This window comes from Sander vitreus, chromosome 4, assembly GCF_031162955.1.
Source record: "Sander vitreus isolate 19-12246 chromosome 4, sanVit1, whole genome shotgun sequence".
Taxonomy (NCBI): domain Eukaryota; kingdom Metazoa; phylum Chordata; class Actinopteri; order Perciformes; family Percidae; genus Sander; species Sander vitreus.
In genome coordinates this window covers 26011250-26026167 of record NC_135858.1, presented here as the reverse complement: position 1 = coordinate 26026167, position 14918 = coordinate 26011250, and the positions used below count along the sequence as shown (strand labels likewise).

General features: G+C 41.8%; 1 protein-coding gene across 2 annotated transcripts in view; it reads left to right on the top strand.

The window, feature by feature from the left end:
• The window catches only part of LOC144517220 (plasma membrane calcium-transporting ATPase 1-like), a 103507-nt gene that overhangs the window by 62823 nt on the left and 25766 nt on the right, over nt 1–14918 (top strand). For both annotated transcript variants that reach the window (XM_078249183.1, XM_078249185.1), the window contains exons 7-12: nt 620–655; nt 6983–7156; nt 8517–8731; nt 8905–9147; nt 11009–11250; nt 11639–11876. In XM_078249183.1, the coding sequence (XP_078105309.1) occupies nt 620–655; nt 6983–7156; nt 8517–8731; nt 8905–9147; nt 11009–11250; nt 11639–11876 (1148 nt within the window). The remainder of the gene's footprint in view (nt 1–619; nt 656–6982; nt 7157–8516; nt 8732–8904; nt 9148–11008; nt 11251–11638; nt 11877–14918) is intronic.

Below are 14918 nucleotides of genomic sequence, written 5' to 3'. Positions count from 1 at the left end.
GAAATGGTTTGATTGATTCATTAAATTCAAGATAATGTTAGATTAAATGTAGTTGTCATTTCACAGATTCAGCACCAGTACAAGGAAATGCAGTTTAGCATCTGACCATAAGGTAGTAAACTGTAGTAAGTGCATATAAAAGAGCAATGAAGATGAATGATAGACATTAATGATGAATGTAGCTATATGTACAACATGAACAGAACCAATTTACCACATAAAAAACAGGCTAGCATGTATACAACTGATATACTTGTACAAAGAGCATTGTGGTAAATCAAACCAATGTATATTTTGTTTATACATTTGGTTGTTTAACGTTCAATTGAATTTCAGAATTTTTTTCGAACGATACATTTTTATTTTTCTTGATTACTGGGATATGGATAAATTGATTGGCTCTGCTGTCAAACACTGTTGGTTCTCCGCAGCAGGAAGTGGCATGTCTCTCTCCTCTGATTGGTCCATTCCTGCCCAAAACACACACACACAACACACACACACCTGTGGGTTTCTATCAGTTTGAACTTTGTGTTCTCCCTCAGTTTGGTTTGATTTGATCTTATTTTTCTTTTGAGCCATCTTATCAGCATTCCGCCCTCTCTCTCTGTCCGAACAGGTAAAAAACAAGGACCCCCCGAAAATCGCAACAAAGGTAACCCCTCCATTCATCCATCTGTCCCTCTCTGTCCCTCCATCATCCCTGTTACTCACCCCCTCCTCACCCTCCACCCAGCAGCAGGAGGGGAGTGTCCAGTCCATCTCTCTCTCTCTCTCTCTCTCTCTCTCTCTCTCTCTCTCTCTCTCTCTCTCTGCTGTATAAAGGGGGATGCTCTTTCGCCTTGCTTTACCTGTAAAAGGGTGCAACTCTCAACCTCTTAAGTCTTTGATAGCCAATCACAGCGTCCACAGTTGCTAACATTTTGTGTTGTTGTTATAATCGTTTCTCTCCAAAATATAAATGATGTGCTTGCAAAATCTCAAATGTTTCCTCGCGCTCTGAGAATTGAGCCACAAATATAAATAAATAAATATAAATAAATTGAGGGTCACTTTCACATGCTAGTCTTACCTCTAAGGGGTGCTTAATGGGTGACACTGTGTTAAATCAAGCGCTCCCTCTGTGCTTCCCTCAATATTTAATATTTAAGGGATTTGATGGCTGTGTGCTTGTGTTGATGACGTCATCGCTCCAACCTCCAAACTCGACCAGCCAAACGTCCTTTATGTCCCGTGTGATCCAACACATGTCCAACTTCCTCTGCAAGCTGTCTCAACACACACACACACACACACACACACACACACACACACACACACAGCTCCCGACCTCCCAGGGTTTGAGCATCTGCTGTGGACAGAATGCTTCTTGATGTGTACACACACACACACACACACACACACACACACACACACACACGCACATACACACCCTCCTTGCTCTTGGACACCACATCACACTTTTGCACACAGAAATAATTTGCAGAGCTAAGGTCATGGATGACCTCCACTAAAAAAACGCATCAAAAACAAAATCCACAGAAACACCTTCAGTCAGATGGATGACTTTCTAGCTTTTAATAGTAGAAGAGGTGTTCATATCCTTTCCTTAAGTAAAATACCACACTGTAAAAATACTCCACTACAAGTAAAAGTCTAACCTTTCTTAAGTAAAAGTACTCATTGTGCAGTAAAATGTTCCCTGGCAGTGTTTTACTAATATAAATGATGCTTCTGCATTAATATTATTAATGTGTATGTTGCATTTTACTGCTGTGGATGTTTAAGGTTGTGCTCATTTTAACTCCTGTATATACTGTGTATACTGTGCATTGCTGTTATCTACAGCAATGCATCATATTCTGTAAGATCATCACATGTTTGTAGCGTCGCTGTCCTGTGAGAACCACGTATCTCTAAAAGTCAACTTTTCATGGTGTCAGAAAAACAGCCCTGTTTTCAGCTTTATGATGATGCAAGAAGTAGAAGTAGGATCATTTTCACACGCATAAAGGAACACGTCATCCTTCAGTTTATCACCGACATTCAACATCAACACATCTGGAGATACATGGTTTTCACTGGACAGGAAGGGGAAAAAAAACTGTCATCTGAAAAGTAACTATTTTTTTAGATAAATAGTACAATATTTGCCTCTGAGATGTAGTGGAGTAGAAGTATAAAGTTGCATAAAAAAGTGAAATACTCAAGTAAAGTAAAAGTACCTCAAATATTAACTTAAGTACAGTACTTGAGTAAAAGTACTTAGTAACATTCCACCACTGGTAGCTTTAGAGTTCTCTTTTGAGCTCATTAGCCTCTTTTTGCTCCTAGTTTTGGTTTCACAGCACATATACTGTATGCTTTTAGCTTCAACACTCTCATCAACCACGTTTTCACCAGCAGCTGGTTATCACATGACACCAATGGGATGATGATGCTTCTTTGTGTCTGCTGGATGGAGAAGTAGGCAGCTGTTTGTACTTTATATATACTGTATAATGTGTCAGGATTGTGTATAGGTCATCTTATGGTGGAGTTCTTCTGCACCCTAGTAGCCAAAAAAACAATGAATGCATCGTTAAATTAGACTCGCAGTTGGTTCTAATTCCTATTAAACGCTTCTACTTTTCGGTTTCCTTGGATCACTGCCTTGTAAAGCTACTGTCACTTCCTGCAGGTGTTTCACTATAAAAGCCTACTAGGAAAAAGGGAGTATTAGGGCTGCAACTATGAATTATTTTCATTGATGATTAATCTGCCCATCACACTTTCCGAAAGCCCAATTTGACATCTCAGAATTGCTTGTTTGTTCAACAACTTAAAACCCAAAGATATTCTGTTTACTCTCACATACGACAAAAGCAACAACTCTTTGCAAATGAGAAGCCGGAACCAGGCAATGCTTGCCTAAAATATGACTTAAACACTTAATCAGTCATCAAAATAGTTGCCAGTTAATTTTCTGTCAATGGGCTGGTTGATTAATTGACGTTGTTTAAGATCTAGGGGAAATCATGCCTTTTGAGCCGCTGAAAAGCGTTTAAAGTGAAACATCTCTTCAGGAAGTAACTCAACAGCGATAGAAGAAAAAGAAAAAACGCAAAGAAAAAGCAACTGGAAAATAGAGTGAATAAAAAAAACAGTATTAGTGTTTAAAAAGTGTCAAAAACAACAAGAGCAGGAGAGTGGTGAAATGACTTGTTGTACTGAAGTGTTTGTATCAACAACAAATGAATGTAGCGCAGATCAGCAAACGGGGAAGCTTCTTAAAATGAATTCCATCAGTACAACAGAGTCGTGTCATTTCACCACTGCTGCTCTCACTTTATCTTTTTAACACCAACGCTGTTTTCATCCACTCAGTCACCTCTTCTTTCCCCTTTCTTTTCTTCGACCACTGTTAAATTAGCATCAATGAAGCGCCGTGATGTTTTTTTGGCTGAAGCGAGGCTGTCAGTGTGTGTGGGAGTTGCACCCTTGCAGTATTAGTGGGCTGTGGGCTGTCGTCTGTTCTGTTTGTGTATCCTCAGTTTATTTTCGCCTTTTTGATTCCTCTCATTTCTCTCACTGTTGCCTCCTTGCAGGTTGTTGCTCAGGACTCCATGTTGTCTTGTAATCACTGTTTGACTCTCTCCCTCTTCTCTGTTATTTTTTTCTGTCTTGCTGAAGTCTCCTGCAGCCTCCACAGCTCTGCAGCCTCCTCTACCTCCTCCTTGTCTATCTCTGTCGTGGTTCTGCATCGCTGTCGTATTTTTTTTTCGTTTTTTCTGGGGTGATCCTTTGAGTTTGTCTTCTGTTTGTTGACTTGCTTTCTTTCTTTGATTGTCAGACAACCCCTCCCCTCTGCCCGCCGTGCGCTCTCCCATGGTTCAGTGCTGCGCCTGTTTACAGTTCTGTGGTTGGTCAGTGGGTCTCAGTCCTGTTCATGTGAAGCTGTGTCAGTTAGTTCTATGTTGTGGCTTGTCTTCAGAGTGGACCATGTGCATAAAGCTCCACAGCTTCCTGGTTTGACACCGACTCATCGCAGCATTCAGAGTGTCTAAATGTGAAACTCGGAATGAGGCAGTGACGATGACAGTGAAGGAGTTTTGGGGGATAAAAGTGTCAAATAAACTCAAAAACGTAATAATACACATTAAAAATATAATCTTACTCTTTAAAGTCCCTCAACCTCACTGTTTGTGCAAAACCTACAAAACATGAACAGTGAGCTGGGAGGAAATGTTGGTCATCTTAGCAGATTTCCCTTTTAGAGACATTGAGCCCCATGCAAAAACATTTTCGTCTTCTTATGCTTAGTCTCTCTCTTGCCCTCAGGTGTTCTTGTACGTGTTAAAACGATTGTACATACACTCTTGGTTTTAACTTGGTGGATGCCACCTGTTCCTGAGGAGGTGTGCGTTTGTGAGATTTGGTCATCGCTGCCCCCAAATTGCCTTATAAGGCGACCTGCTCTGCTGCAAGTTTCCTTTACCAAAATGTCCCCCAAGAGTAAAAGGAACTTTACACTGCTGAGCTATAAGGCCTCCTGTCAGAAAACAGCAGACCACATTACTTCACAACTTGTTACGCAATCTATTGAAAATCAAGAGTCACTAGAGTGATTGTCACCTCACAACTGGGACATACGGCTTACTGTAAATGTCGAGTCAGTTCACGGTGCATTAGCTTTATTACATCAGTCTCATTACCAACAATGGCATACGCTCAGTGGCCACCTAATTAGCTCTAATGCAATCTAATACAACTGCTCTGCAATAAAGTCTACTCTTACGGTACCTATATATTCTGCCTGTCATAAAGGTGTTATTTAAATCATATGTTTTAGCATTGAGGTCATAGTTAGTGGTGGTGTTGTAATGGATTGCAATATATAAGGAGTTTTCTAATATTCTGCTAACCTAATGTATGTAAATGAGCACAACAAAATTACAAATTACAAAATCAGAGTACATTGGCCACAACGCCTTACCACACTGATAGAAGAATAAAAGCATATTCACTTACCCGGAAAACGCATCTACTCATAAATATAATATATCATGCTAATACCATAAAACATCAGCTTCAGAGCTTTCCCCCGGTAAGCCTCACAGCGTTCCTACCTTCACACTCACAATACAACACAATAAGCTTCTTCCACATCCATCTGTCTGTCTGTCTGTCTGTACATGCATCATACAACAGGCTTGAATCATTCGATGCAACAAGTTCTCTTTAATCACTTTAGAACAACCTGTTTCTATCTATCGATCTGTCGATTTGTGGACACGTGAATCACATGACAGGATAACTCCTTTAATGCAACAAGTTCTCTTGTCTGTTTCTGTTTGTACGAGTCGTTCTTGCATGAGGTCCAATCAGTCAGTTAGTTTTAATATATTTAAATTTTTTTTTACTGCTGAAAACTCACAAAAGAAAGGGCACAAAAGAGGACTGTATTGGTTTCCCAAACAGTCCAGATTCCAATTATTTGCTTTTGGCTGCCTCCAGTTTCTCCTGCAGATAACTGTAAAAAGAAAAAAATGTTAGATATATCTGCTTTAAACAGTCAATGACCCAACATGCTTCGTCAATAAAAACAGGACAATAGGAAGAGAATCTCCAATCTCCAGCTAACCTGGGCAGAGTGTCTTCTCGTCATTTAGAAACTTCTTAGCGGTCATCCAGGAATCTAAAGCTGCTTTATGTCCATGATCTGTTGGTATTGTTAGTTCCAGAAGTGATGTTGACATTGTTACCAGCAGTGATCCTCCACCAGGGTTTAATATTGGACAGTACAGGTAGCTGATGGATCAGAACATTTCCAGGATTGGATGTTAATAAACCATCTCAGTTTCAGTCAGTGTTGTCAGCTCAGTTGTTCGTGAGGACAAACAGCACATCACAACTCAGCGTGTCAAATCAGAGTAGATCTGTTCAGTTTACATACATCACCAGCTCACATTTCTTTGCTATGGAAATATGACAAACAGCAGTAGATGGAGGGAGTGCAGCCCAATTCAGTGTAAGCTCTGCAGCAGAGATCAAACACATCAAAGAGCTCCGCGTTACAGTACTACAGTCCAAACAGCGTCCCAGCTGATAAAGGGAATTGCAAATACACAGTTTGTTTATGCAAATGAGGAGCAAAGCTGCCAAGCAAGACTGGAAACTAGACACCATACCAGACTTCATAACTCAGCCTTGTTCATAACTCTGAGCTCTGATGTGAAACAAACGGTGTGCGTGCGTGCGTGCGTGCCTGCGTGCGTGTGTGTGTGTGTGTGATTGACAGCCCCTGGTTAAATCCTCTGTTGTATCTGCTGTTCTCTGTTCTGTCTGCTGCTCTTCATTATGATCTGCTGCTCCCAACTCGTCTCTCTGAAAGCTACCTGGACCTTTTTCATGAGTGTTCTGTGATCATACATGGATGAGATGCTACTCTCAGTATTCAGCCAAAAGGGTCACCATGTTAATAAAGATGTTAAAGTTTATAAAAGAGCCAGAGGTTTTTTTTCTGATCTCTGAGAAATACTCGTCCAGTCGTTTTCAGCTTTCCCTTCCGACTGATCTGTAACGTTTTCTCTGCTTCTCTACCCTTCATCCCCCAAACCACTCCTGAACCCCGCTCCCTCCTCCCTTTTTTGTTTTGCAATTTATTATTATTATTATTATTTGATTTCATTCATTCACTTTTTGTTAACCCGTCCTGCCTTCCTTCCCTCCCTCATCCTCTGTTCCCAATCCTGACCACGTTGAAAACTCTCCTCTCTTCCATCTCCATTCTTAAAAATACAACCATCCATCTTTCATCACTCTGTCCCATATCCTCCCTCCTCATCCTCCTTTATCTTCACCTCTGCTTCATCACAAACCCTTTTCCTGACCTCTCCGAAACCTGCTCCTCCTCATCTCCCTTTACTCGCAACCCCGGTCCCACTCTCCTCCTACTCCTTTTACCTCCCAACCTCCACTTTACCCCACCTCCCCCTCCCAGCCAAAACCCAGGACGGCATCGCCCTGGAGATCCAGCCGCTGAAGAGCGATGAGGCCACCGAGTCGGAGGAAAAGGAGGAGGCCAAACCGGTGAAGAAGGTTAATGTGACCAAGAAGGAGAAGTCGGTGCTGCAGGGCAAACTTACCAAACTGGCTGTACAGATCGGGAAGGCTGGTGAGTCACACACACACACACACACACACACACACACACAGAGACACACACACACACACACACACACACACACACACACACACACACACACACAGAGGTTGTTAAGTGCCTTATCATGCTTAAAGTGACTATATGTAACTTTCAGTTTGTGTTGATTCTAGCGGCCCCTTTGGACAAAAGCGGTATTGTTTTTTTACCACACTTGCTAAACACTTTCAAGTCCTGGGCCTGTCTCTGTACGGTACCCATCTTCTTCTCTGACTCCGGAGAAGACAAAGAACAAGTGGTTTTCCAGAAATGTCACACTGTTCCTTTAATAGCACACAAAGTGTTCAGGCAGTGAAGGGACTGGGAGGGAGAGGGTCAGAATGCACTCAGTTTTATTGGAAGGATGTTTTATCAGGAACATGATTCATCCCGGAATTGGAGGTATTTTCTGTGTCATTTCAATTGACCTTAATACACTGCGGGGCTTTTAGGACGGCCTGGAGGGCTTCAGTTATAAACCACCGAAATAGAATTTGGACCAAAACACTTTGATAGGAAGTGACTGACAGGAGAGGAGAAGCAGAATAACACAAGCAGTGGATTTCACCTGGTCTCACCTGTTTCTAATTTTACACTCAGGTGTTGTCTGACACACAGGCAAATATTTATTAGTCAAATATTACAGGCAAATAACTATTTATTTATTTTTTATTTTTTTTAATTGTATTGTTATTTGCCGACCCTTCCTCTTAATACCTTTGTTTTGCATCCAAAAAAATCAACCTCACCGCATTGCTCAAACATAAACCAATAATACTTTTTGTGGCTATGGTTTAACCAGAATCACCACCTGTGATTTCAGTGTGTTTTACAAGCCTGATATGTTCAGATGTTGCATTCAGCAAACAATCAAGTAATTAAAGAATGAACGCATTCACGAACATGAAAGTCTGCAACTTTTTTCAAACTTTATTTATTCTTTGCTTATTTTGCCTTTATTTGACAATTGATGAGAGAGAGAGAGAGAGAGAGAGAGAGAGAGAGAGAGAGACATGTTAGACAGTGTGCAGCATGTCAGACAGTGTAATGACTGTGAGAGAATATATGGTATGTGTCCGCAAACCTTTTAATACCCAAAACACATTTTTACTGGCTTTGTGTTTTGGGAGTTATTGGACAGCGGATTGTCCCTGAATGCACCATGAGGTGTTTTGAAAGCGTTACCACAACAAAAGCTACTATGACTAAAAACCCAATTTTGGGATGTATAATTTATATTTCACACTGTGGAAACCAATGGCCTCTACAGATAAAACTGACTCGTCGTGGTTAGGACGTGCGCTTGTGTCTAAACTCTGCTCGTTCTAACCAGGTCTGATCATGTCCGCTCTGACTGTCGTCATCCTCATCCTCTACTTTGTGATCGACACCTTCGCGGTCCAGGGTCGGACCTGGTTGGCCGAGTGCACCCCCATCTACATCCAGTACTTTGTCAAGTTCTTCATCATCGGCGTGACGGTGCTGGTGGTGGCCGTTCCCGAGGGGCTGCCGCTCGCCGTCACCATCTCTCTAGCCTACTCCGTCAAGGTAAGCAGGATTATGGAAAATGTAAGATGATTGCATTTTGAACTCCTCACAGAATCATTTTCGTTTAGGATTTCATAACGCTTATTTCATTCACTTTAAGGCCAAGTCATGTAGTTTTTAAAACTGTGTTTAAATGCAGACCTCAGCCTCTAACCTCGTTCTCTATTTTTTAGAAAATGATGAAGGACAACAACCTGGTGCGTCACCTGGACGCCTGTGAGACCATGGGCAACGCCACAGCCATCTGCTCGGACAAGACAGGCACGCTGACCATGAACCGCATGACGGTGGTGCAGGCGTACATAGGCGACACACACTACAGAACGGTCCCCGAACCCGACGCCATCAAACCAGAGACTCTGGAAGTTATGGTCAACAGCATTTCTATCAACTCGGCATACACCACCAAGATCCTGGTGAGAGCTTCACCGTCACAGCTGCATCCAACCACAACACTAGGACAAACCTAGACGACCCTAGACCTGAGGCCTGTACTACGAAGCAAGATCAACATGTCCTGGATTTCTTTCAGTTACCCGGCTTCACTAACCCTAACCACCGCAGTCCCGCATAAGCTGTATCACGACGCTGGTTATCAACTAGTTCAATCAACCCAGGGTTTCCCAATCCAGCGGTGCGCACGTTCACATAAAAGAGGCTGTTTGCACAGCACGACCAATCGCAAACATCTACCAGAGCCACATATTTTACATAAGAAGAGGAAATTATAATTCTACATAAATATGAAGAACACAGACATGGTTTTGCAGGCAAAACGCAATACAGTCGCTGCTTCCTAAAACGGGAGGAAAGCTGGCAAAAAAATAGCCGACGCTGTAGATGCGTAAATCAAAACGCTTATCAAATATCACTTCCCCATCAGTCAGGCACAAGATCTGACCATAATTACACTTGTGCTTTCCATAAACTGCCGTTGCTTTAGCCTAGTATTTCAGTTGCAACCCTGGCAGTGGAAGGGATCGTAAGAGCAAATAAAAAATATAAAAACAAAATTCAAACTGATGTGCGCATTGGCAACACACGGCTCAAGAAGCCGAGCCGATATGTAATTCCCTTCCATTACAATCTATATATTTCATAAATATACACATCAGGGAATGCTAACGGGGTTGTCGGTCTCTAAATGTTTTAACTTTTATGTGCGCACCTCTCTCTCTCTCTCTCTCTCTCTCTCTCTCTCTCTCTCTCTCTCTCTCTCTCTCTCTCTGAGCACCGAGCTCAGCCTGATCTTTAAAGAACGGTGACGCCGTTATCAATCGAGTATTGATTGGTCAGTAGGCGGTGCTTTTTACACCAGTTGATTTCTGATCTCCAACTTAACCTGCTCCCGACCAGGTTAGGTGTTCAGCATAAGTTACCACGGCGATTGAACCCGATCACAAGTGATCCACCGTGGTAGTACAAAAAACCCTGGGTTGAACCTGAAGTTAGCTCGTTAACACCAAATCTCGCTTCGTAGTGCAGGCCTCTGATCTTTAAACCCAGTCTAACAACGCCCTTGAACAGGAGGAAGGACTGGTCAGACATTTTTCCAAAAATGTCCACTAGTATTAAAAGCCTGTCCTCACTCACAGGACACTATTATTATTTACTTGGCGGATTAATTTATTCTAATCCTTAGGCCAGATCCAGCCCACAAGACTATTACATAAGGCTTTGGATTTTTTTGCTAAATTCGCTTTAAGATTTTTTTGTCTTTTTATTTTACCATTTATTTTGTAGTTAAGCTGCACTTAACTTTGCAACTTGTCAACATAAACACATTAGCTACAATCAACAGAGCTGTGATTTGCTGCAGCGCACCTGACATCAAAATGTTCTTTTTTCTAAAGAAAACAGAAGTTGTTGACTTGAAGCATAGACAATTTAAGAGAGCTCAACTTGTTGCTATGTTACAGGTTTAGTAAACAGTCAAAATATTTGAAATAGCTGTAGCTGATATAATCTGCTGCCTGCAACAGTTCTTCATCAGGAAGAGCAACAGCATGAAAAGGAACCCAAAGAACCAAAATTTGGTTATTTTAGTTGATTAAAACAGGATCTAAACATCAAACCAGCTTTCAGAACTTCGGGTTAGCTTCTTTTCTCCTCTGACTTAATACGTGTGCTTGTGCAAGTGAACTAACATTCATTAAAATCAAACAACAACTCTACATGCAGAAGTAGTCTTGGTGCTCCTTGTTGCCTGTGATGACACAAAACCAATTTTAAACTCTTAATATCATATCACATCCAAACCTTTTTGTCCCTCCTCAGTCTCCGGAAAAAGAAGGTGGCCTTCCCCGCCACGTGGGCAACAAGACCGAGTGTGCTCTGCTGGGCCTGGTGCTGGAGCTGAAGAGGGACTATCAGCCAATCAGAGATGAGGTCCCCGAAGAGAAACTCTACAAGGTTTACACCTTCAACTCCTCCCGCAAGTCCATGAGCACAGTGCTGAAGAATGCTGATGGAGGTTTCCGCATGTACAGCAAAGGCGCGTCAGAGATAGTCCTGAGAAAGTAAGAAAAGAAATCAAATAACCTGAGGATGGGTGGATGGGTGGATGGATGGATGGATGGATGGATAGTATGTTTAGACAGATGGACGGATAGATTGGTTGGACGGTCGGGTGGGTGGATGGATGGATAGTATGTTTAGACGGATGGACGGATCGATTGGTTGGACGGATGGATGGGTGGGTGGGTGGGTGGATGGATGGACGGATGGATGGATAGTATGTTTAGATGGATGGATTGGTTGGTTGGACGGACGGACGGATGGATGGATGGATGGTTGGACACATGAATGGATGGTTCGGATGGATGGATGGATGGATGGAAGGGCGGGTGGGTGGATGGATGAAAGGATGGCATTTCTTACCCTACCTAATGATCCCCCCCCCCCTAGATGCGCCTATATCTTGGATGCCCAGGGTCAACCTCGCATCTTCAAGCCGAAGGACCGTGACGAGATGGTGCGTAAGGTGATTGAGCCGATGGCGTGCGACGGGCTGAGGACCATCTGCGTGGCTTACAGGGACTTTCCCGCCGAGGCCGGAGAGCCAAACTGGGACAACGAGAACGACATCTTGAATGACCTCACCTGCATCGTGGTGGTCGGCATCGAGGACCCCGTCAGACCTGAGGTACTGTGCAAATTAAACTCCGCCCACACAGATATCCACCTGATAACACTTTCCGTAATTAACACCTGATGCTGGGTTATGTTCAGGTCGTTCACTGTTAACAGTGTGATCGTTCAACAATGTTTATTCTTGGAATGTCATGATTCATTATATATGGTTCAAACTTCAAACCCTAGACTGTATAAGATATGGATGTAGTCTCCTGGACGTCAATGATGCATGAGCCAAGTTAAAGCTCAAAGTGGGCAGATCCCGGTGGCTCCGTCCACCATCTTGGCAGTACCTGCCGTCGCCAAATCCAAAAATGGGCAAAGAGGGGAAACGTGGATGGAGCAAAGTATGGCTCAATGAAGCCTACAGTCTATGCTCGCCTCCTGTGGCGGCAGCCCTCCTGTCACTCAAAGTGATTAGTATATATTTTTAGAGTTATAAAAAAAAAATGATATGAAATTTATTTTTTTCATTTTTAGCACCGTAGGCTGCCGCTTGGTTCAAACTTACAAGAGTGTTGAGCAGCCAGATGCCAGATTTAAGAAAAACTGGATGTCCAAATAGGGTACTTTTATTGGTACAACTGATAATCAAAACTGAGCTGTCATTCGTCTGTCTGTTTCAACAGCCAATAGAGAAGTCAGCTATAAACTATAGAAATAAAATGATCCATAATCCATTTTATTTTAATGTTACAAACAGCTAGTCGAAAAAGCAGAGTTTTAGACGGAGCCTTAACGAACGTTATATGGTGGAGAGAGAGAGAGTGACTGAAGAGAAGGAGCGCCCAGCGGCGTTAGAACAAAGCCGTGACTCAGAGAAATAAAACGTGTTTTTCGCCGATTCCTCACTAGAAATGTAACTAGCGAGCATCTCAGTATCACTAACGTTATCCACGTTCATACATAGATGAAACAAATGATATATCCAGCTGCAAAAAGCACGGAAGTACAACGAGGTGTTGTCATGGAGATGATACACCATCTAAAAATGCGAACGGGAGAGTGTGTGATTACGTGACAGAAAAACGTAATGATGGGATGCCCATTACCAGAGCAGTCATTCAGCTGAAGACCTTGGAAATATTTACCGTTAATTTAAATGTGACACTTTCATCTAAAAATATATTGAAAATATTCTTTTATTTAAAAATTTTTTTTTAAAACAACAGCCTACCTTGTTTTATTCATCGTGTTTTTATTAGAATTACCGGTATTTCAAATTAAATGAAAACAAGGTAGGCTGTTGTTTTAACAAAACAATATTTGGCTTTAAGTATTTTTCCAAAAATGGGTCTTGAAAAAGGGGGGGTCATCTTATAATCAGGGTCGTCTTATATTCGGACCAATACGGTCAGTAAAAAACATGGTTCGAAATACAGGGAAGCTTGGTGGAGCTCGGCTTCTCTGAAAGAGCTCCACGAAAGTCTCATTTGAGAAATTTAGGGAGAGCTTTAAAATATAACTTTTGGTGCCGTTGGTTCCTTTCTGTATACATTTATATTTTCCTGAATATTTAGGTTCCTTAAATAAATGGTAGACTGATAGTAAAGGACTTTTCAACGTGTGTGTTTATCTGGCATAACAATTTCTGATAACTTGTGTCTTATAAACACCGTATGATGGTGTATTTGCATTGCGACGTTCCCTCCGGAATGTTTTACTGTGCAGCTAGCATTGGGTGTTGTGTTTAGAGAAGCTTGAAAGTTTGAGTTGGAAAAGTTATCTTGCTGTGTTTTCAGTAGGACAAACATTTGAGGCTGTGGGCATGTTCATAATGGGATGCCATGGGATACAGGCTTGGTCTCGTCTGTTAAACAAAATAATGCAAACCATCGCCTGTCCACTGTGCGTTGGCATTTTTATTGTTTCTCGACGGAGAGCGTTTAAAAAGGAAAAAAACCTGTTACAACGGTGAATCATTTTTCTGTTTCTTTGTTGTCTTTGTTGCATAATTTTACACACATTCATGTTTGTACGTGCATGTGTACAGTACCCTCCCACCCCTGAAAAATAAGGCTCTCCCAAAAGCCACAGTGTATTTCAAAGGATTTTTAAGGTTGGTACTAATAATCAGTGTTTGTAGTCTACAGCTGTTTTCACTGATACAAAATGAGTTTGGCTTAGTTTGAAATATCCTGCATTCTTTGTGGGCATGAAGCAGGGACACTGAAGTTCAGTTTGTTCCTGAAAGAACAGAGAGAACATGGAGCTCAGGAGTGTAACTGAACTGATCCGACAGGTTGCTCATAATTCTAGTGTAGAAGTGTTTGTGCTAGAAGGAAAAAAAAAATAAAAATAAAAGTGGGGGGTGTACACCTTCAATAGTCAATGACAGAGTTGAGATAAACGAGCAGTTTTTTTCAAACCGAACCACTAAGGTGAGTCGTGGTCAGGTGTGTTAAATGCAGCCTGTAATGAAGCATCAGCGTCGTGCACCATCTGCTTTTACCTGTAACACGGTAAAAAGTTAAAAAGAAGGCATCAGTTGCCTGCTGCTTTAATGTCAAAGCACAAAGATCCCAGACGGAATGGAAATAAGTGGAGAGCAGTCGGAGTCAGTCTACAGCTCAGCGTTTATCTCTGCACAACATGTGATCTGATGGACACAAAACTCATTACATTTTTTCCACTTTAAGGCATACAATTCATATTCGCATTCTAAGAAGAAAATAAACACATGTCACAGCTGCAGACATGATTCTAAGAAACATTTATTATCAGTTTACAATATCAGTTGCAGATTTACCAAAAAAAGCCGCAGTCATCAACTGTTTATAAAACAGTTGGTCCTCGATTTGAGACAGAAGTTAACGAAAGCAGTTTCTCCTTTTTAGCCAGTGGTCGTCTAATTCACTTTTGCTCTGTGAGTTACTGAGTCTCCAGCTGACTTGTTTTAAAACAAGAACCTTGTGGGGTCTTCAATATGCAATGCAGTTTGCTAATGATATACTGTAATACCTTTTGGCTGTGGAACACACCGTTTCATCCAACACTTTTGCTCTTGTTTTTTTTGCTTTTGGTAATGTGATTTAAAAAACAAAACAAAAAA